Source organism: Haliaeetus albicilla, chromosome 21 (assembly GCF_947461875.1).
Source record: "Haliaeetus albicilla chromosome 21, bHalAlb1.1, whole genome shotgun sequence".
Classification (NCBI taxonomy): Eukaryota; Metazoa; Chordata; class Aves; order Accipitriformes; family Accipitridae; genus Haliaeetus; species Haliaeetus albicilla.
The window spans coordinates 24,738,600-24,765,487 of record NC_091503.1 but is presented as its reverse complement, the minus strand read 5'-3'; the positions used below and the strand labels follow the sequence as shown (position 1 = coordinate 24,765,487).

Below are 26,888 nucleotides of genomic sequence, written 5' to 3'. Positions count from 1 at the left end.
TCTTCTCACTAGTTATGCAGAGGAGAATACTTCCTTTTTTAGCAGAAAAACATGTCTTAACACAAGAACTGAAATTTCCATTCCAAAGTAAAGAAATTCTCAGCAGAGCAACCATTAGCCCTTACACCAGATTTACACAAGCTGAAATTACCAAGACTGGAACTAAACACTGTAAAAGCACTGGCCTTGGCACTATGAATTGAGAGCATTCAGAAAGAAGTTTATTAAAAAAAACAACCAACCAAAACCAAACCACAGTGCACTGGGAACCTGAACAAAACCTATGAAAATGAAATGAAAAATCCATACAGGTCTTCAGTGCTTCAGGGAGGCCTCGCACACGAGACCTGGAAGCTTTCAGTAGTCCCAACACCCAAATAGTCTTTCCCGCAACCGAGCAGCACTCCTTTACTTCTCCACAACTTCCCACAGTATAACAAGCCCTTAAGGTTATTAGAAGCTGGAGACCTCCAAGGAAGACTCTCCATATCACAGTGACTATTAACAGCAGATAGAATACTGCTACAACAGTTCAGTTTCCTACTTAAAAGTTATTAAAAATTACAACATGTTGATTCTATGAAAACTAATATTATGGCATAGGTAAATGAACTGCACTATTTTTTACTTCAGTGTCACTGCTGGGCTCATTTCCCCTTGTTTAAAGCACTGTTTGCACTCTGCTTGGACTGCAATTCCTCAGGCACAAGTGAGGCACGTAAGAGGTACTGGATACTGGGGCGTTTGCAGCACGAGCTATCCTTCAAAAATCTGAGGATTCCCATCACGTCCTTTCCCTCAAGAATTAGAACCTGACTGCAAAGCCTGTACTAGAACATACGAACACAGAAATGGAAGGGTTCATCTGGACTATCAGTTCAGCATCTCACATGAACATAAGTACTCGGAAACTAAATTAGTATTATGTGATTTTTTTTTTCCCTGCTAACTCCCACTCACCACTAAATACTTCCAATATCTTAAAAGAAATTTTAAGTGTATTATAGAAGACCACATGCCACAGCTATATGCCATGCCACTGGAAGACAGCAATAGAGACAGCACATCTCAAATTTCTGTTTTGTTGCCCCAGTTCCTTCAACATTTCAATTTATTAAATGAAGTGCACTCAATTTCCTAGCTTCAGTAATACAACTGAAGGATTTCACTAACTATTTTCAAAGTCTGCTCTGCATCAGAAAATAGGTAAGTCAATAGATGCATAGCACACTTATACAGGGCTTCACATCTCCACTACAAATTTCCAGGATCTACAAACCGAAAGAGGCTAAACCCCAGCCTTTGACATACTCCTGGACTGATTTTCTCAACAGCATTATTTGTTTCATGTGCCTGTCCATCCTTCTACCAAATATATTCTTTTGAATATTTGCCACAGCCTTTCACCTGATTTTTCCTCTTCCTACAAAGACCAGTATTAAAGCATACTAATATGGAATATATTTGTTCAATACACATTATTACGGCAACTACTTCACAATATGCATGTTTAAGATGATAAGGGGAAATGAGAACTGCAAATGTGTTCACTATCACTCAAGTCTCAGTGGAAACAGCAGAGTGAAATCAAAATACACTTGAAAAATAAAGCAAACCGTGCAGTGACAACTTAAGGCTTGAAATATTCCAACTAATGAGATACCTCTTGTTGCTAGGTATATACCGTGCTATGGAAGCTAAACATGCAGTTTCTCTTATGAACAAATTCTACTTGTACTAGTCTCAAAAGGTTTTTCATATTATGCACCATTAATTGTTACTAACACTTTAAAAACCACCTGTGCACTTTCATGATTTATAACTCCTTATTCATAACTTACAGCAATAAATTTCATGTGTGACATGTTTCAACTACGTTAAGTAGAATTTCACTCCAAGTAGAAAATTTTAGTAGAACTGTGACAGGGCTCAAGTCCAGCTCCTGCTGACGTCAGGCTCCTGTTTGCTTCACCAAAAGCTGGATCAGAGCTCTAAACAGCAATTCTTTTATTTAAAAAAAATTAGATAAGAAGCATCTCAGAAAAATACTAACTACACAAAGATCAAGATTATTTAAGAATAAGAACTTGTTTACCTCCTTCAGATTTTCTAAAGAAAAGTAAGCTGCAAATGTATTTTATTGTTATGCAGGTCATAATCACAAGAGGCTGATCAAATGTGAATGGTATAAACAACTATTTTTTAAAATTTACTAATTTCTATTTCATCTTTTTACACAATATGAAACTCGCATTCATTGTTTGGTCTATGCAGTACCCTTTTAACATGACACTTGTGAGATAAAGGCAAGCATTTTATTAAGTTGCATAAGCAGCTAGGATTTTAAAACATCTCGTGGCTGTCCAATTGCAACCTACCTGCATGGTAGCTACCAAAAGTCATAAAAGTAAATGGATGTAGGAAAGATGCTGCATTTCCCCTCCCCTAGTAGCTGTCAGATTTCTCAAAGATTATTTTTTTTCTCCATCCATGAGAATTTGAGAAGTGCCACCAACCAGAGAAATGATCATGGTATGCTGTAGATTTCAAGACTGAGGACTAACATTAAACAGAAGTGCTAGATTTCTAAGTGCTATGGTTCCAGTGTCAGTAACTACTGGAAAGGTGTAATGGAGCAATGGAGCATTGCTTACCAGAAAGCTACTGTCTCTGCTGGCCTCATCTCTGCTAAGAATGAGCTGAGCCAGAACATAAGAGTACTGGATTATATTTGGACTGCCTTCCTCTTGTTCGTCTTTTCTTTTCCGGAAACATTAATAACTAAAATATGGACATCAGGGTGACCATAACAAGTTGCAAAATAATGATTTAAACAGCTGGTCCAGGGTGGATTTACGTAATGAATAGTTGCGACTGGCCTTTAGAATACAAAGCGTCTGTTTTCTTAATGTGCCAAGAGGTGATGGTGATCATGGTAACAAATAACATGTGACTTCAGGCTATATGAGGGAGCAGAAATAATTGAAAATTATTAAATACAATTTCAGCCTCATTATGCTCCTAACACCACAAAGACTCCAATTTTCAGAACGGAAACTTCAGATCTTGTTGGGACGTATATGCTTGTATAGCACTTATCTTTTAGAAACGTGGCCCTCAGAAACTGTAGCTAGTATTTGTGTTAGAGTGAATTAAGCTCCTGGAGATTTTAATCCTGCTGTTTAGCAACTGTTCTTGCATTACCCCTCTGGTACGGTATCTCTTTAGCGCATACAATGCTGACTGACAACAAAAACATCAATTTAAAACTTCAAACTTAAATGGAATGAGGATGATGGGCGGAGGCTCCTTTCTATCTATCACGCAGAATTTCCTGCCTAGCAGACACTGGGTCAGCACTTTGTGAATATGTTTTCCAGCACTCCATTCAGGTTCAATCCTGGATGCAATTTAACAAACTGACAGGGAAACTCTCAAGAGGTAGAAAGGTCAAAAATAGAAAAGTTACTTAAGAAGCTGCTCAAAGACTTTATTCTAGCAACAACGTGACTACCTCTACGTGGCTTCTGAGAGCAGAAGTATTGCCAAGCTTACTTACGAACTTTCCTATATGGAGCAAAAGTTAATTACAAATGTACTTGCTCTATCGTAACCCATACGTGGGGAATAGTATTTAGCAATAACCCTAAGAAATATTTCTTCATACAATTATTTTTGCCTTTTGTTTTTCAGAATTTGGTGCATTTTCTACACAACAAAACATCACAGCATTAGGATGAATTAACAGTGACATGCCACCACCATGCCTTGCTGCTTCAAATGGTATTCTAAAAGTATTCATCACTGGCTTGCCCTTCCTCTTCCAAACTTCATTTAGGACGGACTTTTTCTTCTAGCTATTTGAGAGAGATTAAATTCTCATACCTTTTAGACTAACATTTTTCTGAAGATGCTCAATGATTAGAGATACCCACAATAAACTAAAAGGCCTGTGCAAGCTTCCCATGTAGCTTTTTCTCCAATAAACCCCTGACACACAGCAACCTTGCTACCCCTGTCAAAATCTCCTCATGAATATTTATATATCGCATTCTCTGGTGGTTTTTGCCACTTCTCTTATACATTCTCTGTGCACTAGAAGAAAGACCACAAAAGTTAAAATAATGTAAATAAGTTGCTTAAGTCCTACTACTTACATTATCCTCCATTAAGGAAAAACTATTGGAGCTTAAATTCTTATGACTGAGAACAGAGTCCAGTTATGAGAGCAGAAAGAAGCTACAACACACATCTGAGTCATGTTTGCACTTTTAGCACTTTGTGTTACAGGATGATGATTCCGGCAATTCTAAATTAAAACTGTTATAATCTCCATCTTATATTGTTCTCTTTATATTGTTCGGCTTAAAAGCTATTGAAAGGCTGCAGATTGAGAAACCATTCCTTAACATATTTAAAATAAGCACTTAGTTTATCAAGTTCTAGTTTACTAGCAAATTGGTTGATAGTCATCCAATAGTCAACGCTGGGACACTAAAATAATTTTTGCAGAAGAGACTAGCAAGTTTAAATTTCTTTCTAAGTAGAAAACCATCTCAACAACCTCATTTTTATGAATGTCCCATATAAAAGCATCTCAAAAATTCAGGATGAAAAAACATAGCTTTCCAAAACTATGCTTTATTTTACTTTAAGTAACACTGCAGAGGACATTGTCGTGTATCTGGCTCAGGATCAAGACTACTTTAAAATAAACGCAGTTCAGCAGCCTTCAGTTCTTTCAAAACAGGCGATATCCTGGTTCTGAACAGAAATTTACTATGACCATTTCCTTTAATCAATCCAAAAACATTGCAGAGGTAAGCGTGACAATTTCACAGAGTTACCAAAAAAAAAGTTACCTACATACAGAGGTTAATAATGACATGAAGACTGCATTGACAAAAAGCATGCTGAATAGTGCACAAACACAATGAAACATCATTAACACTTCTTTTTACATTTAAAAACCTCATACCTGGGTACACTGCCCGTTAAGCTTCTTTCACTTGACGATGACGATGATGACGATGACGATCCAGGTCTTTGATCTGTTTTCATTCCTGGAGCCTCTGTTGCACTTATCTGAGGTTTTTCACCTTCCTCTTCTGGCTTTTTTTTTTCACTATCACTTTCATCACTGCCTTCTCCTAAGATGTCATCCACCTGCCAAAGAGTGGAGAGTCAGTGTACCCTCTAACAGACTATTCTATAATCAGTCTTTCATAATTATTGGATTGCTCTTAAATAATCATTAAGAATATGCTTCAACTTTCCTTGACCTTCTTTGTGAAAGTTCAGATTAACCCCAAATGTCTTCAATGCAGTTTCTGTAACAGCTCTCGAAATATTCTATTCAAATTGAATATAATTATTCTATGTTTAACTTAAGATAGATACACATACTTGCATACATCATATTCACATTTGAAGGTGTTTGCGCTCTATTATAACATGAACAGCTGTAAATGAGAAACTGAAAAAGTGCTGTCTTATGAAATTAAACGGATAGATGTTTCATACTATTGTAACATATAATAGCATATAGTTTATATTATACATACTTTATACTATTGTAACATATCGAATCACTTGGGCAAGGCATATTAAAATTTCTAACTAATAAGTATTCTTATATTTGCAGGTATTCCTTGATAGATATGTAACTTTAAAGAAGTGTATTCCTAAATAATACAGTATGAATGGAGCAGAACACGCAGAACCCCATTCTAACCAGATTGTCTGCTTATGCTAATGAATAAAGGCAAATCTATCAAAACGTTTACACTTTTCATTAAATAGCTGCTTGGCCTTTGCTTCTGAAAAGTTAGCATGGGATTTGATACTCCTCTAAGAACATGCTAATTTTCTCTGACAGGTCTGGAGCTGCTGAAACCATCATTAAAAGCAAATCAAACTCACAAGCTACCCTGCTGAGCTTCAAAAGGTTATATTCTCTTTGAGTTGGCATCCAACCCTCAGAAAGAGATGAAAAACACGAGAAAACATAGGTGAAGATCCCACGGTCTCTCTATTTTTGTGAATGGCAGAGGACATGGAAAGAAGCCATGTGAGAGTATTTCTCTACTGTATTTAAGAATTTTTCCTAAAAGCAGCTTATCTCAGCCTAAGTTAAAATATGCTTTACAACTGCTCTCTGTTCTCACTAATACCACATCTGCTTTATCAAGAAGAAAAACTCTGGATATGAACATAGACCAAAAGATTTTACACTGCTTATCCACTGGCTTTTACACTGATAGTCTGAAACACTAGAAGAAAGCTATAAGAAAGTCACTTATATCTGGTCCTTCATAAATTTCTTTGTTTACCTTGATATGCATGGAAGGAAAGTCAAAGCTGCCTCTGCTAAACAGATGGATTTGGGGGATTTATTATCTTTCTACAAGCCTCTCTCAGCTATTCCTGTTTGAGGGTAGTAGCAGATATTTTTTCTTCCTAATCTTGTGCTACTTTCCACTGAGGATTCTACCAATCTATATTGTTGCAAAAGAACAATGAAGCAGAAGGAATAACAATAATAATAATAATGAAAAAGAAAAAAAAAAGTATGAAGTACTTCAAAACATCCTAAAATAATAATTTTGAGGAGACTTGCCAGCACAAGGGAAAGCAAGGACATTTTGTTACAAAGTATACTTGTGAAAAACAATATATTTAAATATGAAATTGTTTCAGAGTTCTACAACTCAAGCTTTAAAACTGGATTTAAAAATCCAGGCTATACTATCCTTGGATGGAATGACTTGTATACAAAATGAAAAGTAACTTGAAAGTTTCTTAGATCTACAATTTAAGCTGTTTTTCCATTGGCCCTTGTCTTGGTCCATTTTTACTGGCTGAACCATTGCTGTCTAACGCCCAGCTCTTTCACTGTGAAAGCTGTAAAGAAACCATAACAAAAAAGGAACCACGTACCAGCTTAGTGCATCTAAACACAGCTGACAGTTTCAGGTAGAAACTGTACGAATTGCTGCATCAAATCAAATTACATTAGTCCAAAAATACTTTTCCCATGACCAGAAGTTTTCATACGTGTGGAAAATAAGAATCACAGAATGTAATCCAGGGTCAGGGAGACTGACGAGATGGCTAGAGATAAGCCAACAGTGAGCCTGGTAAAAGTGTGGAAAGTAGACATGGTAGGGATTTTTCGGTGTGTGCAGAATATGCAGAAAGCGTCAGGTGTTTTAAGTATTACAGTTTGGGATGGGATGGCAGGAACACCATCCCTGTAATCGCTTTGTTAGAAGATACTCACTGTACCCAACAGGGCCAGCAATTGACAGCCAAGTGGTGGCACAGATCTACAGCTCTAACAACTCCCTTCCAGCAAGTCTTTAAAAGTCTTTAAAATTATTCTTTCATTCCAGAAAATTGTATGTTTAAACTACACTCTCACTACAAAATATGTTGAGGTTTTTCAAAGGACAAAGTTAGGCTGATAAACATACACTGTTACAGATGTCTCTCACAAACTGAACTTTTATAGTCTTTTAAAATCTACTTTGTGTGAACAGTTTTGACGGACTAGCAGTCTAGTTACTGCTATGTCTTTTTTTCTTTCATTCTGCACAAACATGACATTATTCTTTTGAAGTCTGGAATGCCATTTAATATTAGAATTACTAAGTTACTTGTAAAAATACATGTCCCATTTCTGTGGAAGGGCATTTAAAATGCACGTATAAATCATAGAAATACAGCAGATTTTGAAAATCATTGCATGTGAAAACAATTAATGTGGGATGGTCCTTACAAACCACTTTAACTAGAAAGGCACCCAAAATATGGATTCTTGCCTAACTATAGACTAAATTGCAAATTGTGCTGAAAAATAAAAAGATTACCATATTAATCTTCCAGAATTCTCACAAGAAATGGAAACAAACTGTTTTCATTGAGGCAGTGAGATTTAAGCCCTTCACTTGAACAAATTAGTAGGTAAAAAAGCACATTAAAATTTAAGTAGCAGCTATCTATCTAGACACATCACTAATGTTAAATAAATAAAAAATCTTAAAGAACAGTGGAATCTTTCAATCTGGTTCAGACCAAGACAGATACTGATGTACCAACTACAACTTCTGCTTATAAAATTAGATTTTATATGATTAATACAAATGGACCACATAACACTTCAGAAGAAAATGCCAGCTAATAACAAATCTTACTGATAAGATACAGTGAGAGGATGTTTACTGCTTAAACACTACCATAGCAGCTATCTTTAAAATACTTAAAGACTTTTATAACACAGCAAGAATGATTAACATTGAAAAAGAAAAATGATTCACCCCTTGAAGACGACAAATTGTTCCATTTAACAAGAGAATGAAAAGTCTGACAATTCCTTTAAAAACCCGATTATAAAAGCCAGAAAAAGTCCTCAGCTGACAAAGCTATTTTATTTCTCATTTAGGAGGAACACAGCATACACTCATGCAGACAAAGTATACAGACCAAAGAGCAATGAGATTTTCAGTCTCATATTCTCCGATCATGAGCTGTAAAGTACCTAAAGCTTTGTTAAAAAGAAAGCCAAAACCTTCTGTAGTATTAACAAACCAGGTCAGCTGGAAAACGTTCTCACTCTAGAAGTTGAGTTTACACATTCAAAATTAATCAAGACTCTGAGAAAACACCAAAAAAGAAACTGTCAGCAGCAGCCCCAATTTGTTAGAAACACAATTTAAAGGCAATGTTTTGGGACAGCATTATGGATGTGACAGAGACCTACTGTGATGCTTTACATTTTTGGAAGAAGCAATTATATATGCAGTAATGTAAACTATGTATTAAAAAAAAAAAAAGAGCTATGAATAAACTTTAGTTCTTGTTTTTAAACTAGCAAGTATTTAAAAATTCAAGTTTTAACAGAACCGAGAAACTACCTACCTCAAACAGCAACAGGACAACATGTGTAACTACATAAATGATGTCTCCTAAAAGCAGTAGAATGCTCTGAATCAATTATTCACTGGAATTACAGAAAATTCTACAAAAAGAATAGGTTTGATAGACAGCTGTTCATTTTTTTCTCCAGTTTTGCATGGAAGACACACACATTCCCCATCCCCCCTCCCCAGTCGTTCCCAAAAGACCAATTATACTTTTGCTCCAATTGATTGTACAAGTTCTGGGAAAACCAAGTATTTACAAAGAGTTCTTTAGGTTTGTTTCCACTGCCACAAAAATGACTGTTCATTGTTAGCAATGGAAACAATTGAACTGGTATTGACAGTAAGCACAGATAAAAATCAACTGCATTTTCAGCATAAAGCCGGTGTCTCCTAAGCACATATTTGAGATTGTGTTGAATACATTGCATCTTAGGAAGAACTTGCAGATACCAACATAACCTGCCATCTGAATGTGCCAAAAGGTTTCAACATGTACCTTATATCCCCCCCATGGCATACTTTTCATAAAAAATAACACTGAAATGAAAATAAGATGGCCAAGTATACCAGTAATTGCAGGTTATCTCCATGTAAAACATGGTATTACCTCAACCTACTCTTTACAAATACTTTAAAATGCTGCCATGTCTGGTGCCAGGGACCATGATGCCCTCTTAGTAGTTATTAAACATAAAAGCTATCAGACCACCAGCTCTATCCAATTAGTGACTAAATTGATGCTCTGCAAAGAAATACCAGACTAAAAAAGGCAAACAGATGTTTCACATGTCAATTCAAATTCCACTAGCTTTACCTGCACTGCATTTCTTTTAGTATTCTTTCAATTAGCTGAGTAAGTCTGACTCTCAGTGTTTCTGGTCAGGATGATATACCTACATTGTAAATACAATCAATACTGACTTCTTTTAATGTGTATCTCAAACTGTATGTGTATAATTACTTGAAATGTAATAGGTTAGTAGTCTTGAAAAAATTAATCATGAAATGCATACCACACCTTTTAAAATATACTTAAATACATTGCTGACATCCTGAAATCCCAGTGTGCTCAAAACTGTTCCTAAGAACCAAAACAGTTCAGTGTTTGGGGCTGGTTTTGCTTGACATTTTCTCTTTTTACTAAAACATATTTTTGGACTGACCTCCTACACGTTTGAATGACGTATATGAAGATTTATTATTTGTTATTAAAAAAGAAAAGTAAAAAGCTAGTGTTTTGGTCTTACAGGTTACTTCTAAACTGCAGGACAAACTGCTCAAGGTTGTAAATATACTGCATGTATTTTAAAAATTATCAAGTAAATGTGCATAAACAGGCAGAGAAGATGAAAGACAGTGCTTTTTAATTCTATCCTCAATTACTTCTAAAGTATCTTAAGCCACATCTACATTAGAAAGCTGTCCCTGAAACATGGGCACCTTCCAAATGCTGCTAACATCCAAATTCCTTTGCAGTGCCTTAGCAATACTGCCAAAAGATGCTCTTCCATGTAATTTATTGTTTCTCCAGCAGAACCGGTGGGCGTGCTGTTTGCGGAATATGAACAGTTTCCCTAGAGGACAGAGAGCTTGCTTTTATAAGCTCCCATAATTCTGTATTTGATCCTATCATCTTTACCTCTGTCTCCACTTCCAACATTCCTTTCTGCTTTGTCCCAAACTATTGCTTTTTAGTAGATCAGCGGAGTTTTTACACATATTTTACATGAAATGTTAGAGAAATCAGCAGACTATTTCAGGAACTTTAACACAGCAGTAAAACGAGAAGTCAAAGAAAGAGTAGATGGGAAAAGTGACATTAGAAATTACAAATTAAAAGGCACTTCTGAGCCTGTGAAATTAACAGTGAACAATGGTATTAAATTGCAAATCAAATCAGAGAGAGTGGTGGCTCCATCTTCCTGGAATTGTGCACCGAACTTCCTAACCTTCCAGCACAGAGGCATGAAAACGAAACTGTTCTGGCAGTGGCAAAATAAATGGAAATAATATTGTAAAAACTTTACTAACTTCACATTATTAAGTAGTTAGCAGGAATTAATACAGTACTGGTTGGACTCGATGATCTTGAAGGTTTTTTCCAACCTAAATGATTCTATGATAACTCTAAAGAAGGTGCAGTTATCTTCCTATAACCCAGCTTACAAGAGGGCACCCGATAGTGCTCTACCACCGTGCTGCAGCCCTGGAAGATGCGACACCAGCCGAAAGGCATGTGTGATTTGGAAGCAATGCTTCTGAACCTGCAAACAAGCCACACGCTGTCCCATGGCAGCGTGGGTCACTGAGAATACTTCACTGGCTAAGTATCACAGTCAAAGAAGGTAAGAATGAGAACTCTCTTTAAAAGAAGCAATGTTCTTCAACAGGTTCAAGCAAGGCTGCCCAGCTGCTGACACTGACACAGCATACAATGACCTGACACGTTACTGTTATAGCACATTCACGAACACTTCTTCTCTCTTTCCTCAGGCTCCTCAAATCATACACTAGGCATTTGGTAAAGCAAGGAAAGGTTTATCAAGAGCAGGGCAGGAGAAATGAGATTCATGCAACTGACCTGGAAAGTTTAACCCCTTGGCACACACAAAAGAGCACGTTTGCCAAGAAGAAGAGTGAGAGGCTGTGACGGGACTGATAAAGCACCTTCCTGAGCACACGGCAGAAAGTCAAGCACAGGGTCATTTAACTTTGGCAGGCAGTCATCTTTAATTTCAAATCCTGCTTGGTTCTATGCTAACCAGCATAGTACAGACTTTACCCGTATGCAAAACTTAAGCAAGATCAGGTGTTAGTTAAGCAACTTTGTATGTCAGATTAACACTGTATTTGGTAGAAGACAACATTGAAATAGGCAGCCATCTAGAAACTTTAATCTAATTTTTAGGTATCTTTTAAAAGGCACTTGATTTGTGTTACATTGTATCCCTGACAAAAGGGGCTGAGTTCAGCAATATACCTATAAAATCTTTTTCATTTCTAGTGAAGCCAAAGAGCAAAGAAGAAGCAGTATCAACACCAAAGTGTAAAGAAAATGTAGTTGTACCTCAATACAGAGTTCCATTGAAATTCCAAAAGCAAACAAACTTTTTATAGGAAGAGAAAAAAAATACCCGAAGTCAAGTGAATTTATCTTAATGACTACAACCAACCAGTTATTCACACTGTGAATAACAAAAAACCAAAGTAGAATCTATTTTTAATGGTTTACAAATGGTTTTATCTCAAGCTTTCAGAACACCCAATTAGTTTCAAAATAAGGTAACTTACTTTTTCTTCACAATTTTTACCATCTACTGTATTTAATTATTCTTGTTCTTTGATTCAGAAACATACTTTTTTGTTTGTTTCTCTTTACCTTTCAGCAAAGGCCCCCCCCAAAAAAACCCCACAAACCCAAAACAACCCCCCCAACCAGTAGTTTCTTCATTAGCAAGTAAAGAATCATTAAAACATTTTACTGTGTTTTTGTAATACAACAGTGTTAATGAAATAATCAAAGACACTACCGCTTTGTTCCTCAGCAGCAGAAGTCCCAGAATAAGAGATTTTCATTCTCAGAATTTATTATTTAAAATACACCTTGCTTTTCTAAATGTCTTATGGTATATTTTTGAGTGGGAGGTGATTGCTTTTTTCCTCTGTGAAGGGGCATTATCCATGGATAGCTTTTTTTAGTTCAGGCAGTGAACAGATTTCTGAGTTATATTAGAAGTCGGGCCTTTGGAATGAGAGCAAAACCAAACCTGTAATACGTGCTTTCTGGCACTTGCACTCTGGAGTTCTGCTCATCTACTATTATTGAATAGCACATAGAAATATGAGCAGCCTATGGTGAAGACCTACAAGTTTTAGGATGAAAAGCAATTATGTGAGAAGAAAAACCTTTAAGCCTTCGCTCTATGCTGAGCACAGCTGCTATGCTCAGATTTGAAAAAGAGCAATTTAAAAACACCACGTGGAAGTTACTTACGGAGGTCGCACTGACAGTCCCTGGAGGCTGCACTGGGACCCTGCCAGGGATCAAACAGTGGCAAACGCCAGTCCCGGTACCTGTAGTACACAACGCTGCTGCACAGCACTGCTATAAAGCCAGCACGCATTTTAATTGCGGCCTTGGACAACAGTGTGTGCTCCTAAAAGGCAGATACTTCGGGGAAGAAAACCAAATGAACCAAACAGGTTGCCTGTATCAATTTGACCACTTAACTTTTGCAATTGAAAAGGTAAGGTAACTGTGATTGCAACTGTACAATTCACTACGTTTGGGGTTTACTGCTGCAGTTAATGCTTAGACTAGGAATGAAATAAAGTGTCACTTAGAGATTACATACCGATATCGTTATTAAAATGCAACAAAAATAACAATCCTGTATCCTTGCTTATGATCAAGTGAGACTGTTAATCCTTCAAACAATGCCATTTAGAGGTTCTTAATATCTTTGATTTTCCCATCTAGAAAGCAATGCCTAGATTTGAGTAGAAACCTCATAAACATTCTTGAGATCTTTAGGACGAATACTTGAAATAGCTAAAAGAAACATGAGGTCAAGTCTTTCCTTGGTAATTAGGGTGCCTCGAGTGCTGACTTACAGATTCTAGGCAGTCCCTCTAAAACATTAACACTATTATTACTATAAGGAAAATTGCTTTCTTCAATTAAATTAGTAACACTTCGTGATGTTGGAAAGAGGAAGAAAAGCCCATTCCTAACTACCAATTTCTGAAATATAAAATAAATTCACATGCACTAAGAGTTACTAATTGTAAAATTCACAATGATTTTTTAATTCAGTTTCTAAAGAGAAAATGTTTCAACAGAGATAATGGGATGATTTCTCCAAAGAATTCCTGAGTCACTGACATCGCTGCAGCCTGGAAGCTATGATTTTATCCAATTATAAAGCCATCCATACCTCTAATCTTCCTTTCCTTTATTCTGTTTTCAAAAGAAACCCTCTGCCAAAAGATCATTAAATAGTAATAGGCCTGTAAATCTACATTGTAATTTTTATTTTTTTTAAATGGTGAAGTCTGAGAATAAAATCAAAATTACCACAACACCTATGTCCAGAATACAGCTGTTCACCTATCCAGCAGGATAGACTTGATGGGAACCACTGAAAAACAAGAACAGCATTTCGACTCTGTGTAAGACTGCCCAGCATCAAGCAGAACACGAATGAGTACACCTTCAACAAATAGGGGGTAGATTTAAATTTAACTGCAGGGTTTCCTGGTCTTGCGAGATGAGCAGAAACAAGAAGGAAGGAGGACTGCCACCTCCAGCATCCTGCTGCTAGATTGGTCTATGTGCAACAAAACTATCTCATTGCTCGATAAACAACATCTCAGTGACAGTAACAGCTTAATTATCTCCGACTACCTTTTTAAGCTGGGTTATTGTTTAGCTACACTAGTTCCCTGTCCCACTTCATTTTATGTCTACACAAACACCCATGCTGTAACAGTACATGACAGCAGCGACAAACCACAGGGAATAGACTTTGGATAAGCATCTCTCTTAAATGTGTAGCCACAACCTGAACAGTGGAAGTCTGCAACAGGAAACAGACCAATGACTTGGAAAAGTAACGTTAAAAGTATTAACATATGCTCTTTCATGGCCAATATAGCATTTCATAAACTGGTGAACCAAACCATCTGCTACTATTGCTGCTTACTGGCACTATCAGCAGATTCTCTTATGGATAGTAAAACTTGTGTCACTGGGCAATCTTTCAAGTTTTTCCACACCTGTAAATCTTAAAAAACAAAACCAAAATATCTGCAGTGGAACAAAAACTTGAGCTGCATGCTCAAGTTTAAGTGCCACGCTTCACTAGGTGTCCTGATCTCACCTTAGACAAACCTTCATCTTAAAGGAACAAGCTAGTGAGTGAATCCACAGATAATAGTCTGTTGTAGTCAAATTCTGTTACGCTCTTTTTGTAGAGATAAGCACTATCTAAATATCCAGACTGGAAAACCTAGAGTCTGTTGATGCTACACAAATAGAATACTAATGTACACAAACTCATAGAGGGAAGGGAAAGGCACAAGGAGAAAATTCTTATACAAATAAACCTTCAATGATCTTTAATCCACAGAAATTATCTTTCAGGTGTGTAAAATGAACGAAGACTAACATCAATGTGATTTTGGCCCAGCCAACAAAAAGGCCTGGTAAAGACTAGAAGTATCCATACCTGTTAAACAAAAAAAGGTAACACAGGTGGACATTTCAGGGATTTCAGCCTGCTGCAAACATGTATCAGGATAGCTCCCACCTTGTAAACCTTTATAGCAATAGGTTAAAAAGTTGTAACAGTTTACGGTAGTACTGCTCACCCTTGTTTTAAAACAAGACAGTATCATGATACTGTTTGTTCTCAAAGCCATCCTCTCTACTTTAAAAAAAGTATATTTTGCTCATATGTAGCAAGAAGCAGCTCTGTTTTACAATTTTGCTAGTCTCTCCTAAGAGCTGTCAGTCTGGCTAGTAACTGAAGCACAGTTTTGCCAGAAGACATCATAACTTTCTTCTTATTCCTAGAGATTTAGCAAGAGACATGCACAAACAGTCCAGTGATCAAGATTATTTTTTAACATAAACTAATCTAATTTGCTAATGAAAGAACACTTGCAAAAGGTGTTTAAATACTATCACAAAATACCACTGACATATTAAGTCAGAAATCTTAACATACTATTAAAAATGACACATGGCAATTTTAGAGGGCACAGTGTCTAGGCTCTGAGTGATCTTTTCTGACACATTTCACTGCCAAGGGGAGACATCTGTAGCAAGACACTAATGAAGTGCTGAGGGCAGCACAGTATCAGTACATTAGTATCAAGGAATTGTATAATTTCTGAGCTCCTAATCTGGTTTTATATTATTTATGTTATAAAAAAAGAATAGATCTTTGGGTACAAGTCACTTAGCATAAAAAAAAATATTTAGTCTACTCATATTGCTTCCAATCAGAGCAAGTTTTCTTTGGACATAAGCTTCATTTTACAACAATTCTTTTGATCATCAAAATATATTCAAGTGCCCTCTTGACAGCATGTGCTCTCGTGAAGTTCCACCTAAAAACAAAACAAAACAAAAAAGAAAAAATCCATAGATGCTGAACACATCTATTATGCTGTTTACCTTCATGAGTATTTTGTAGAGGATATTATATTGATTGCCCAAACCTAAAAAGCAATGTTATTCCTAGTCAACAAAGACTAGGATAAAGTGCTAAAACTCACTGCCACTCTGACCCCATTGATATCATTTTTCTTGACACGCAGAGGCAGCTTTGAACAGGTGTGGGCAGGTTTCCTCCATCAATCCAGCCTGTTGTCTGTTCAATTGGTTTTAAAAAGAGGATGGGACAGCTCTCTCCACATACTCACTACTTTATCTGGCAACATCTGCTGAACTGGTAGAAGAGGTTTAATATAATCCTTTTTTTTTTTTTTTTTTTAAATATGAAAAGTGATACAGGTTTTTTTGCAGCCTGCATTTCTAAACAGAAAATCTCAGCTTTTATGAAAAAAGCACCAGGATATTAATCTACATATTTTCTTTCAAGTCATCCCCAAAGGCTTTAGCTAATGCTGTAGCCAACCTGCAAGTACACTTAGCATATTATCCTTGAAAACTTCTGAGAAACATTTAGGGCTTAACCCATTTGGTAATTCCATTAACATAAGAAATTCAAGAGTGGGAGGGAGCTTGATTTGAACTAATTTCCAATCACTTCAACCTCAATTACAGATTATTTAGATTACATTTAAGGCTCTAATGTGCTTCAGCTGAGACAAACACCAAACTTCTGAAATGCTGCAACCAAACATGCAGTCTGTTATTTAACATAGTCATGATCAGAAAACATTGCCTTTGTAGAATAACAGTCACAACTATGGACTTTACTCCAATAGATATGAAAGCACAAATAATCCTCACTCTAAAAAGAAGACATATACAAGTATAAACAAAGAGTTTCTGGTACACACAATATGCACACAAAAATACCCCATCTTTTTTGCATCTCAACTGTTTCAAAGCTTTCTCCCAATGAATGCTTGTTACCAGATGTTTTAACAACTCTATTAGCACAGTGCTAGGTTCTACCATCCCAAGGTTAACTGAAAGCGTATCTTTCACTTAGACTGAATAAATATTCATTGCTACATACATATTTTGGAGAAAAATAAGGTTTTTTCCATTTCAAAGGCTGAACTCCTGAACTTGTTCAGCACCATACAAAGCTGTTCAAAAGTCATAGTCTACTAAGTGAAATTGAAAATACTAAGGTGAGAACAAAAGACAGGCAAAAAAATGCTTTCATTTATCTGCAAGTGCAGGCTTTCTGCAGGTATCACAGCTGCAAAGGAACTTAAACTACCACTGTGTAGAGCAATTGGGATACAGTAGGGCTTACTAGCTCAAAAGCACCACTCTATAAACACAGATATGCTGTGTTCAGTATAGATTTATCCACACTTACTATGAACAAGCTAGTAAAACCACCCTGATCCAAGCTAGCTATAAGCAGAGCCAGCTTGGATCTGCCACGACTTACTAATTTTAACCTAAGTTTAGCATTAGTATTGCCAGACAAAGCTTCATGGCTTCATGAAGCATTGCTTGGTTGTCAATGATCTTCCCTCTTCAGTAAGCCTGATTAGTTTGGTCTCATTATCACAAGAGCCAAGAGACATTTATCAATGTACTCAAGCTGACAAAGCCACCTCAAATAATGAGCATTGGAGAAAACTATTTCTGTATTGGCTTTACCAGAAATTTAAAGATGACAGTGAAGACAGGCCAGTTTTGAAACTACTTCTGCTGAACTGGGCAATGGGACTACAAACAGACTCCGTACAATCAAGCATGCAGCTTTCAAGTGAAGTAGTGAAGAAATGAGCACTGTCTATGTGGAATAAGTTAAGGAAAAAAAAAAGAAAGCGAAAAGAAAAAAACCCCAATCCCAAACACAGTGAAAAATAAGTCGGGCAGCTGAAGAGTGGTCAGTTTCTACAACAAGCTCAATATTAAGGTGATGAATACTGTGCAGGTTCTGATATGATCTCTGTGTCGTGGTATGCCAGCTATATCCAGTCCTCAATACCTCTGTGATGAAGCAAGTTTGATGTTGGAGCACTAAAATATCTGAGATAGGCAGCTGTCTGTGTTCATCTCAGAGAAAGCAGTATCATCATATTTGCTGCGAGGAGTGACAGAGACACTAATGTCTACAGCTGTGACCCTTGGCAAAGAGAAAGTGCAAGCTCATATACAAAAACTGTAACAATATAGAGTAATAATGACATTCTCTTAAAATGTAAAATTAATACCACTGCTGTAGACTTGAAAAAGTTACAGCAGCATGGCCATTTGGGTAATTATGCATTTTGTGACTGCATTGCAGCAGGGAATTTTTTACATCAGTAGGGGGCTCTAGTTCTGTAGCTTTTCATAATCTCTGTTGAAGTTGTACATGGAATGGAAATACTTCTTAGTGATGCTGACACAGGAGCTAGAACACTTGAAGCTGTAGGACTATCACACGGAGGCAGAGCTGAGTGGCTATATTCAGTGCTCCCTGAAGCTGGTGCCTGACAAGAATGAAGACTACCAAAGCAAAAGGAAAGATATTTTATCTCGAAGTTGTCTTGAAAGCCAGCAATTACAATTATGCATAATTTAAATTTCAAAATAAGTCACCTTATGATAACTGATCAAGAGCAGCTGATTAAAGAGTAATGGTACAAACTGCCATTCAATGCTGCATTTAGAAATAACCTGGCCTTTATGTCACCAAAATGGACTTGCATTTTTATAACCCCAGAATTCCAAACACAAATTAAATCTGCTAGCAGACTAGCATTATGCAAGTGTTTGTAAAGATTCTCCATAGCGCTTAACATATATTACGCTATATTGCATAGCTGTATTTATTCTTATGTTGAAATCAAGTATCAGGGCATCTCAATAAAACAAAAAAAATAGTTATGAAGAAACAGTTCAGACTTAGACCAGGACTCAAGCAGAGACTTTTAAATACCAATCACGGAGAATATCAGCTCGAATTTAAATGTAAAAAACATGTTAGACTTGTGATGAGGCTCAATCAGGCCCTATGTGCAGCTGCTCAGAATTATGTTAGGGATCAGCTTGCAAATTGTTTAACATGGCTCAGACAACTCATTTTTAACTGTGGCCAATTAGTGTTGACAGCCTAGCTGCATTTGATTTCGCATATGGAGGTAGACATATATGTAAAAATGAGGTTGTTGAACTCTAGTTAAAGAACTTTTGCTGCATTTTCAGTGAGCAAGCAAGCAGTTGAAAAGGGCTTACAGCTTCTCTTCACTAAGGCCAAGCAAAGAAGGCTGCAGATACCTAATGCACTACCAGTGCTGGTAGAAAAACCAAACAGAATGTATGGAAAAGCCTTCTTCCCTATAGAATAACCAACCTTCACTTTTTTACATTCTAGAGGTGGAAACTTTATAGACCTACTCTCCATTTCAGATGGAATAACATTAGAATAATGCATTTGCTATATAACCAGGCATACTTTAAAAGCCAAAGAAGTTGTTCATCATCTGCAGAAGCAAGTACACACAGCTTAGATTCAATCTTATTTGCATAATAATTTTTACTCTATGCTTAGCAGAATGATAGCAACACATAAAAAGAAGCTACTTTTCCACAAACTCAAGATTACTTGCAATTAAACAATTTTGAGAACGTCTTTGGAAGAATGGCAGAGGATCTGGATCAACTGTTGATCGCATCAGAAAAGGATGAAGAATATGTAAGATGGCAGAAGCACCTTTGTTGGCAAGTAAATAAAATCAATCTTTGATGGATTGTCAATAGAATAAACAGGGAAATGCAGACAAAATGCAGGCAGTCAATTTTATTACTATAAATTTTATCAGATTCCTCAAAAAGAGGTCAGCTCTGAAGTAAGCATGGCTGCTTCTTTCGTTGATGTCCTTTTGGCACAGCCCATTAATAACCTATTGTAGCACAACCATTTGTACTTATCTCATGATACATTACCTGTTAAAATATCTGGGCCTAATAAAAGTTAATCAGTCTCAATCATACGTTTTCTTTTTTTTTTTCCTCCTAACAATAGCCTGACCAGCCAAGAATTTGACTGATTGTGTTCATTTGGCACAAAATTCTATATAATAATATCACCTTTTAATTAACAACTTGTCATGAGTGCCATCAAACTAATCCTTACATATATTGGTAGTTTCCTTTTTTATCTACAAAATGCAGATTTTTATGCAGTGTGCCATCTGAATGTCAAAAGGTTCCAGTATGTTTCCCATATTCCCTCATAGCATATAAATTCTTAAAAATAAATCTAAAATTAAAATAAGATGTCCAAGTACACCAGAAACTGTGCTTAAATAATGTTTTCTAAGCAACCAGTGTAGAAAAATAGAAGCGGTCCAAAACTGATTGCCTACTTAAAATATCAAATTAGATAAAAATCCTTTTTCTATTTTGGTAATCAGTCGTCTCCTTGTAAAATGTGTTATTACATAAAAAACTCTTTCCAAACACTTAAAAAAGCTGCTAGGGCAAGCTTGGACCATGATGCCCTCTTAATAAACAAAAACTAGCAGATAACCAGCTCTATGTTGTTAGTGCACAGATAAATGGTCTGCTGATAAATATCAATGATGATAAACCATTCCAATCTCACTAGCCTTATCGTCACTGCATTTCTTTTAGTGTTCTTTCCATTAGCTGAATTCAGACTGCCAGAGTTCAGTCAGAGCGTCAATGTTTCTGGTCAGGATAATTTACCTACAACTTGAATGTGACCAATATTGATTTTTTTTTTTTTTAAATATGTTTATATCTTCTGTAATTAAAAACTAATAGAGATGTATTGATACTTTTTAGATTTGTTTCCATTTTTCAGTGGGAAATGAATTCTTCAAAGGAAAACAAAGAAAGGCAGAAGCAAACGACTGATATCCAGTTTCCTTTAAGTGCTTGTCTTTGCTCTCTCCATCCCGCTGTACTGATATTGTAATTCTACGTTGCTGATCTCATCACCAAACTATTGAAAATAGCACTGGACAACTTTACGCAGTTTTCTCTACTAATCAGATGAGATACGGGCAAAATAATTGCTTTAACATTATAGTATTTTAATGTTCAATTACTTCTGTGTTATTAACCATATTAGAGACGGATGAATGTCAAAATCTTAAACAGGGGAAAGCAGTAAAAAGTTTCCTTGTTTTACAACAGCTTTAAGCTATGTTCCCTACAAAACAAAGTACCATTTCTTGGTGCATCAGCCAGCCACCACACCACAGCAAGAGCCCCCTGAAGATAAACCAGCACCCTCACTCCCAGCACCACAGGCTCACTGTTTCTCTCCGGAAAACTAATCTCTGAGTGGAAGAAAGCAAGCGACACGTTCAGCCTTGCTGCGTTACGCCATTCCGTAATAAGCACTCCACACCGAAAATAAAAAGCCGATGGGGCCGGCGAACTGGGAGTTTTTTCCAGCTTCCACGCTGCCCGCTGGTCCATGTGGGAGAAGCTGCCGGAGCACAGCGGGCAGCGGGGGCCGGCGTGTGAGGGGAGGTGATAAGAGGGACGTAGATAAGGAACGAGGGACAGCGCCGAGGCCTGCAACGGACCTGGGCCGGCCAGTCCCAGTGTCCTCAGGGCTGCTTATGCCACAAGATGTCCCGGCAAATTGTCTTCATACAGGCTCTTACCGCCTCGTGAGGAGCGCGTTTACCTTTGATACTTCTCCATATGTGTACTTCCACCAATAGTTACCTCAAAAATAATTTTTTTTGACGTTCAGTTCGAGTGGAAGCGGTCTAATAACCGTAAGGCGGACCTCATAACTTCCAAGGGCCGAGGTGCCTGGGTGATGATCACTGGCAACAGCGAGTGTACGCACAGGCTCATTCTTTTAACTTCAAAAAGGCTACAATTTATAAGAAGAGGCTGCTAACCAAATCTAGTACCTGTACAATTTGTGACATGCTACATATTAAGGTGTCGCACAAGAAATTTTTAATGAGAAATGTAGTTGTGGAAATTCAAAAGAACTGTTAAAGTGCAATGCAGCGTCCAAGTGAGCCCCAGGCAGCTATTACTTTGGACTACAGACCACATCCTCCGCATTAAATTAGTATTTTTAAACTAACCAAGAGGCTAACCACTTACTGAGACGATAGCTTTCACTAAATTGAAGGAGAAAAACACCACCTCTTAATTCACTGCACGGTATAGCCACTAACTTAAAATACAAAACAGAAATTAAGGGATAAATCTGCTTGATGAAAGCAAAATGCAGTGACAAAATGGCCTTATGTACAAGCAGAATGTTGTAATTTCAGTCTTTATGTATGTCACACAAATTCCAAATTAGTTAAAAGGAAAAGAATGTGCAGAATATATACCACATCAACAGAACCATTTTGATGCAAAAGTAGTTCATTAGGCAATTCCCACTCAAGAAAAATCTGTACACTTAAACGCACTGATGAACAGAACATGCTTTGCAATCTGGTCACTTTGCAGCTGCTAGGTACATATCCAGCCGGATGATAGGAATCTTTGCAGCTCCGCTAACTGAAATGAGAGCTAGGAAAGCTGGATGAAGGTCTGACTGGTATCAGATTCACTCCCACTCTTCCCCTCTCCCAATTCCCAAACTGACAGGAATTCAAACCAGCAAAATATTTTACCTTAGATGGCAGAGATGATGACACTTGACAAGATACAGATGCTACTCTAAAACACCCTGACAAAAACACGGTAATAAACACAAAAGCATAAGGATCTTACAACAAGCAGACTACATGTGCATGGCTGTTCCAGGACATTAGTAATCCCAGGCCATCTTGGATGAGAAGGCACTGCAAAACGTAATTAGAAATTTTTCTGCCTTACTGAGCTTACTTGAACCTTACTGAAATCTTACTGCCTTCCTGGAAGTTCCTTTTTGAGCTTCCCATCAGTGAAGCCCATATTGGGGATCTGCCCAAGACTGGTCCCGCAAGTGTTGACAGTGACGGATACGAGTACCTATGGCCATCTGTCTTCCACCGTTACTGCCAGTCTACCATGGACGTGGCAGCAGCCTTTCTATAAGGAAGAGAGAACAGGATCTTGAGCTCAGCACAGGCTCATAATTTACAAAAAAGAGACAAGAGGGTAATTTCTTTTTCCTTTGTCACTGGCATTTTATAAGGGAGCAGCTTGGAATCTTTCTATGCGTTTCTACAGTTTACACAGACTGGTGAATTAGAAAGCACCTGAAAAAATAAAAAAAAGGAACTGTACTGCCAGCCACAGCTCTTAAAGGAACAGATAAGAGAATAATTTACAGCCAAAAGGAAGAGAGGAATGAAAAGTCTCGATCTTGCTGACTTCTCATGGACAAGTGATTTATCATACACAAGAATGTCAACCTAATTATGAAAGGGAGACTGATTACAAAAGGGAAAAATCTTTAAGATTATACAAAGCTGATTCAAGTAAACATTGTTAAAAGAAGTTAGCACAATGCACGGGGCTAAAAATCACCTTGTGGGTCTGCAACAGATATCCACAAAGAAAGAATAAATTTTACAGAAGAGCAAAGTCAGGGTCCATCAGGAAGCAATTAGTATATAAAAACAAACACAGCTTATTTATAGCACACAGGACACGACAGCATTAAGATCAGATCAACTTGACTAGGTAACTGTACATGGCACTAGCCTAGTTGCGTAAGGTTCTCTCCAAACATCATTTAGGAGTACAAATTCAGAAGAAAACCATCCTTAATAAAAAGGAATTAACAATAGCTGAAATGAAATAAAACTAATTTCTAAACCAGCAAGACTAACAGAATTTATTAAATATCGATCATAGGACATTTTTGCTGGCCTTCTTTAAACATATAAGTAATTGTATCAGTGCAGAAAGGAATCAATACGCTAGAAGTTCACAGGAGCAGTTCTCAACGAATTCTGAAGAAATGTCCTCACAAGATGATCCACGAGTAACCCCTGGGAGGGAGAACTGCACATCACCCTGTACTGAGATAATCAATTATGAATGGAAAGACATGTGTATGTCTTCACATGATTTGTATGCCATTACCTTCCTTTGCGCAACTTGCTTTCGCTAATAAATTTTACTTCTGGAAACAAATAGTCATCTGAATCCTGGATTCCACTTTCTGGTTTTTGTCAGTAAACTACAGCAGATCTGCACAACATTGTAGTGACTGGCAGGTCAGCAGCTTCCACCTAGCCCAGGGGAAGGACGATGATGCCCCACAATCGCACCAAAAGCACGCAATGAACAGTCCTGTACCTCTATGGCAAGTGAGCAAGTGGACCCCTGCTGTCACAGGGGACGGGAATTGCTGCAGACAGCCCAGACTGCTCTCCTTACAGGACAGGCTTCTGCAACTATCACTTTCCAACACAGTCAATGAAAGGAAAAGTAGATACCTTCTGTGTAAACGAGACCATTGGTTTTGAGAAAACAAAAGTCATCCTGGAACAGGTATTATGGACAAGAGAGATTTCTAGTTAGTTATTACGGACTGTGTTTAATTGTTTGGAAACCTCCTCTTTAAAGATGGTTTTCAATCCTTGCCCTTTCGTGAAACCAGCAACATACCATGAAGATTACAGGATACTAGATACAATCCAATATAAATAGCATTTTTATGGAGGAAGCTTTTGCAGGTTATATATCATATAACCAGTTATTTAGAAATAAAAGTTTATCCAGGCCTTTAAAAATGACTATAAACAAGCTAATTTAACTGGCAGCATTCAATTCTGCTTCTCTTTACCATGCCATAGCAGAGAAACAGCAGCAACCAGTTGCAAAGCCTCTGTGTCTGGCTAGCACAGAAAAGAAAGGAGGAAAACGGTCTCTCAACTGTGAGGCAGCAGCATTAGCAGGCTTTGTATTTCCCAAGTAGGGATCCATTCCTTATGCACTTACTCTGATTTGGCAATTGCCCTTTGAACAGCAGTCCTATTACATTGAATACTCTTGCTCTTGCACTTTCCTGAAGTTCAAACAGTCCCTCATGTCAGAGGGAAAAGAAGCTACCATTGGATCTGGTCTCCCAGATCTTTGGCACTGAAAAAGATACAAAAGGCTAAGTGACCTTAAACTACAACCCAATAGCTGGGATGTTATTCAGTTCCTTTGACTTATTTGGTATCCATAGCACAGCTACAGCTAAAATAATAAGAAAAGGTAAAAATCCATGCAAGATCAAATTTTAGTAGAGATGCCTATCCGTGGCAGTTCTTCCCCACGGAATATTGGAACAGATACTGGGTTTTTTTTACTAGGAAAAGCAACAAAGAGATGTTTAAATAGGTTAAGGATGGAAAGGGATTTAATTTGGGAATAAAGCATAATTAAATTCTCTTTATTGGCTTCCATCTCAATTCTTCTAACAAAACTCTCCCATGTATAAACTACATGCAAATTCTGTATTGCTTGGGGCTGTGTGGCCTTTTCAGAAATTTTTGCAAAGAAAAAGCAAGATTTCCTTTCAATGTTAAGTGCAAAGGAGTTATTTATTGCTTGTTATGTCCACAGAAACAGTATATATAAACACTTGAATTTCCTGTTTCATTGAAAAAAAAAAAAAAAATCACAGTGCCTAAAGCTAAAAGACTCCTTTTGCTTAGTAAAAGTCCTTATCTGAATTTGCCAGGGAATTCAGCAGAAATACTGAGGATGCAGTTTTAAAGCTAGAGGGCTGCAGTTCTGCCTTCACTGCTCACTCCCAGCTCTTCGCATCTTCTGTCTGCTCCTGGCACTAGCACTCATGCAGCAGCAACGGCAAGTTATTTCAGGAAGCTGGTAATGATGAAGATTAACCTGGAAAGTGATCTTTTCTGACCAAACCAGCTCCCTGAATTTGCTTGCTGTATGGTCCCATGATTATCAATAGCAGCTTAGAGGCAGAACACAGTAGTTGAGACTTGGATCAGCTTATACTGCAGCAAAGTCACATTGTAACTTGCTTTCACTCCTCTTGGACCAGGTACTCCTAACCTCAACAGTCTTAGCACTAGCCCTTGTAGTGCTAGTAGTAGTTGTGTGGTAGTTGTGGAGCAAGACATCACCGTTGTGACTGAAACAGACTCCATCACTCCACCAAGGTGGTCTGCAATCAGCTGTAGATCTTGCGGCTGCCATAGCCACTAGAACGGATGCAAATGAAGCAAAAGCATTTTTGTGGCAAGAGGCAGAAATTTCACATCTCTTAGTGACATGACTGCAGAAAGGTTCTTACCCTTTAACGTGTTTTGATAAAGAATGAGATACAGGCAAACACCTTTCTGTGGAAGTTAAACGAGTCACAGTGTCACCAGAGTGAACTGAGCACCAACCAGCAATGCTTATCAAGCTTATTTTCACTTAATTTGATAATGTTCCTGACAGCAGAATCTCCTCTGTATGCTCCACTAAACTTTTATATTTTATGGGCTATGTTACCACATGTCCTCCCTCTGTTTCATAAGTGTACTCCCACACAACACCATATAATCCTCTTTTATTACTTACATTACTTGTACACGAATACATTATCTTTACCAAGGTGATGCCAGCAGTCCCAAGGCTAGTCCACAAAGGTTAGTCTCCCTTGACCGCCTCTATAGTCAGCTCACAGGAGATGACGACCTGCTGGCACTACCGTGTCCAGTTCAACCTCCCCAATATATGTCCCGTGTGCCCCCTTCTCCATGTCTCAGTGGTAATGTTTGATCCTTGATCAAACCATGTCAGGGAGCTATGATACCAGAAACTCCCAACCCTGTTCCCCACCAAAACAATGCAAAACACCCCCCCCCCCCCCAAAAAAAAACCACAACCCCAAACAAACCCAGGTGAAGAGCTTCTAC

At 37.5% G+C, this 26,888-nt stretch overlaps 1 protein-coding gene across 1 annotated transcript in view; it reads right to left on the bottom strand.

The window, feature by feature from the left end:
• The window catches only part of CTDP1 (CTD phosphatase subunit 1), a 113,788-nt gene that overhangs the window by 31,834 nt on the left and 55,066 nt on the right, over nucleotides 1-26,888 (bottom strand). The window contains exon 12 of the mRNA XM_069809234.1: nucleotides 4,979-5,166. Coding sequence (XP_069665335.1) covers nucleotides 4,979-5,166 — 188 coding nt within the window. The remainder of the gene's footprint in view (nucleotides 1-4,978; nucleotides 5,167-26,888) is intronic.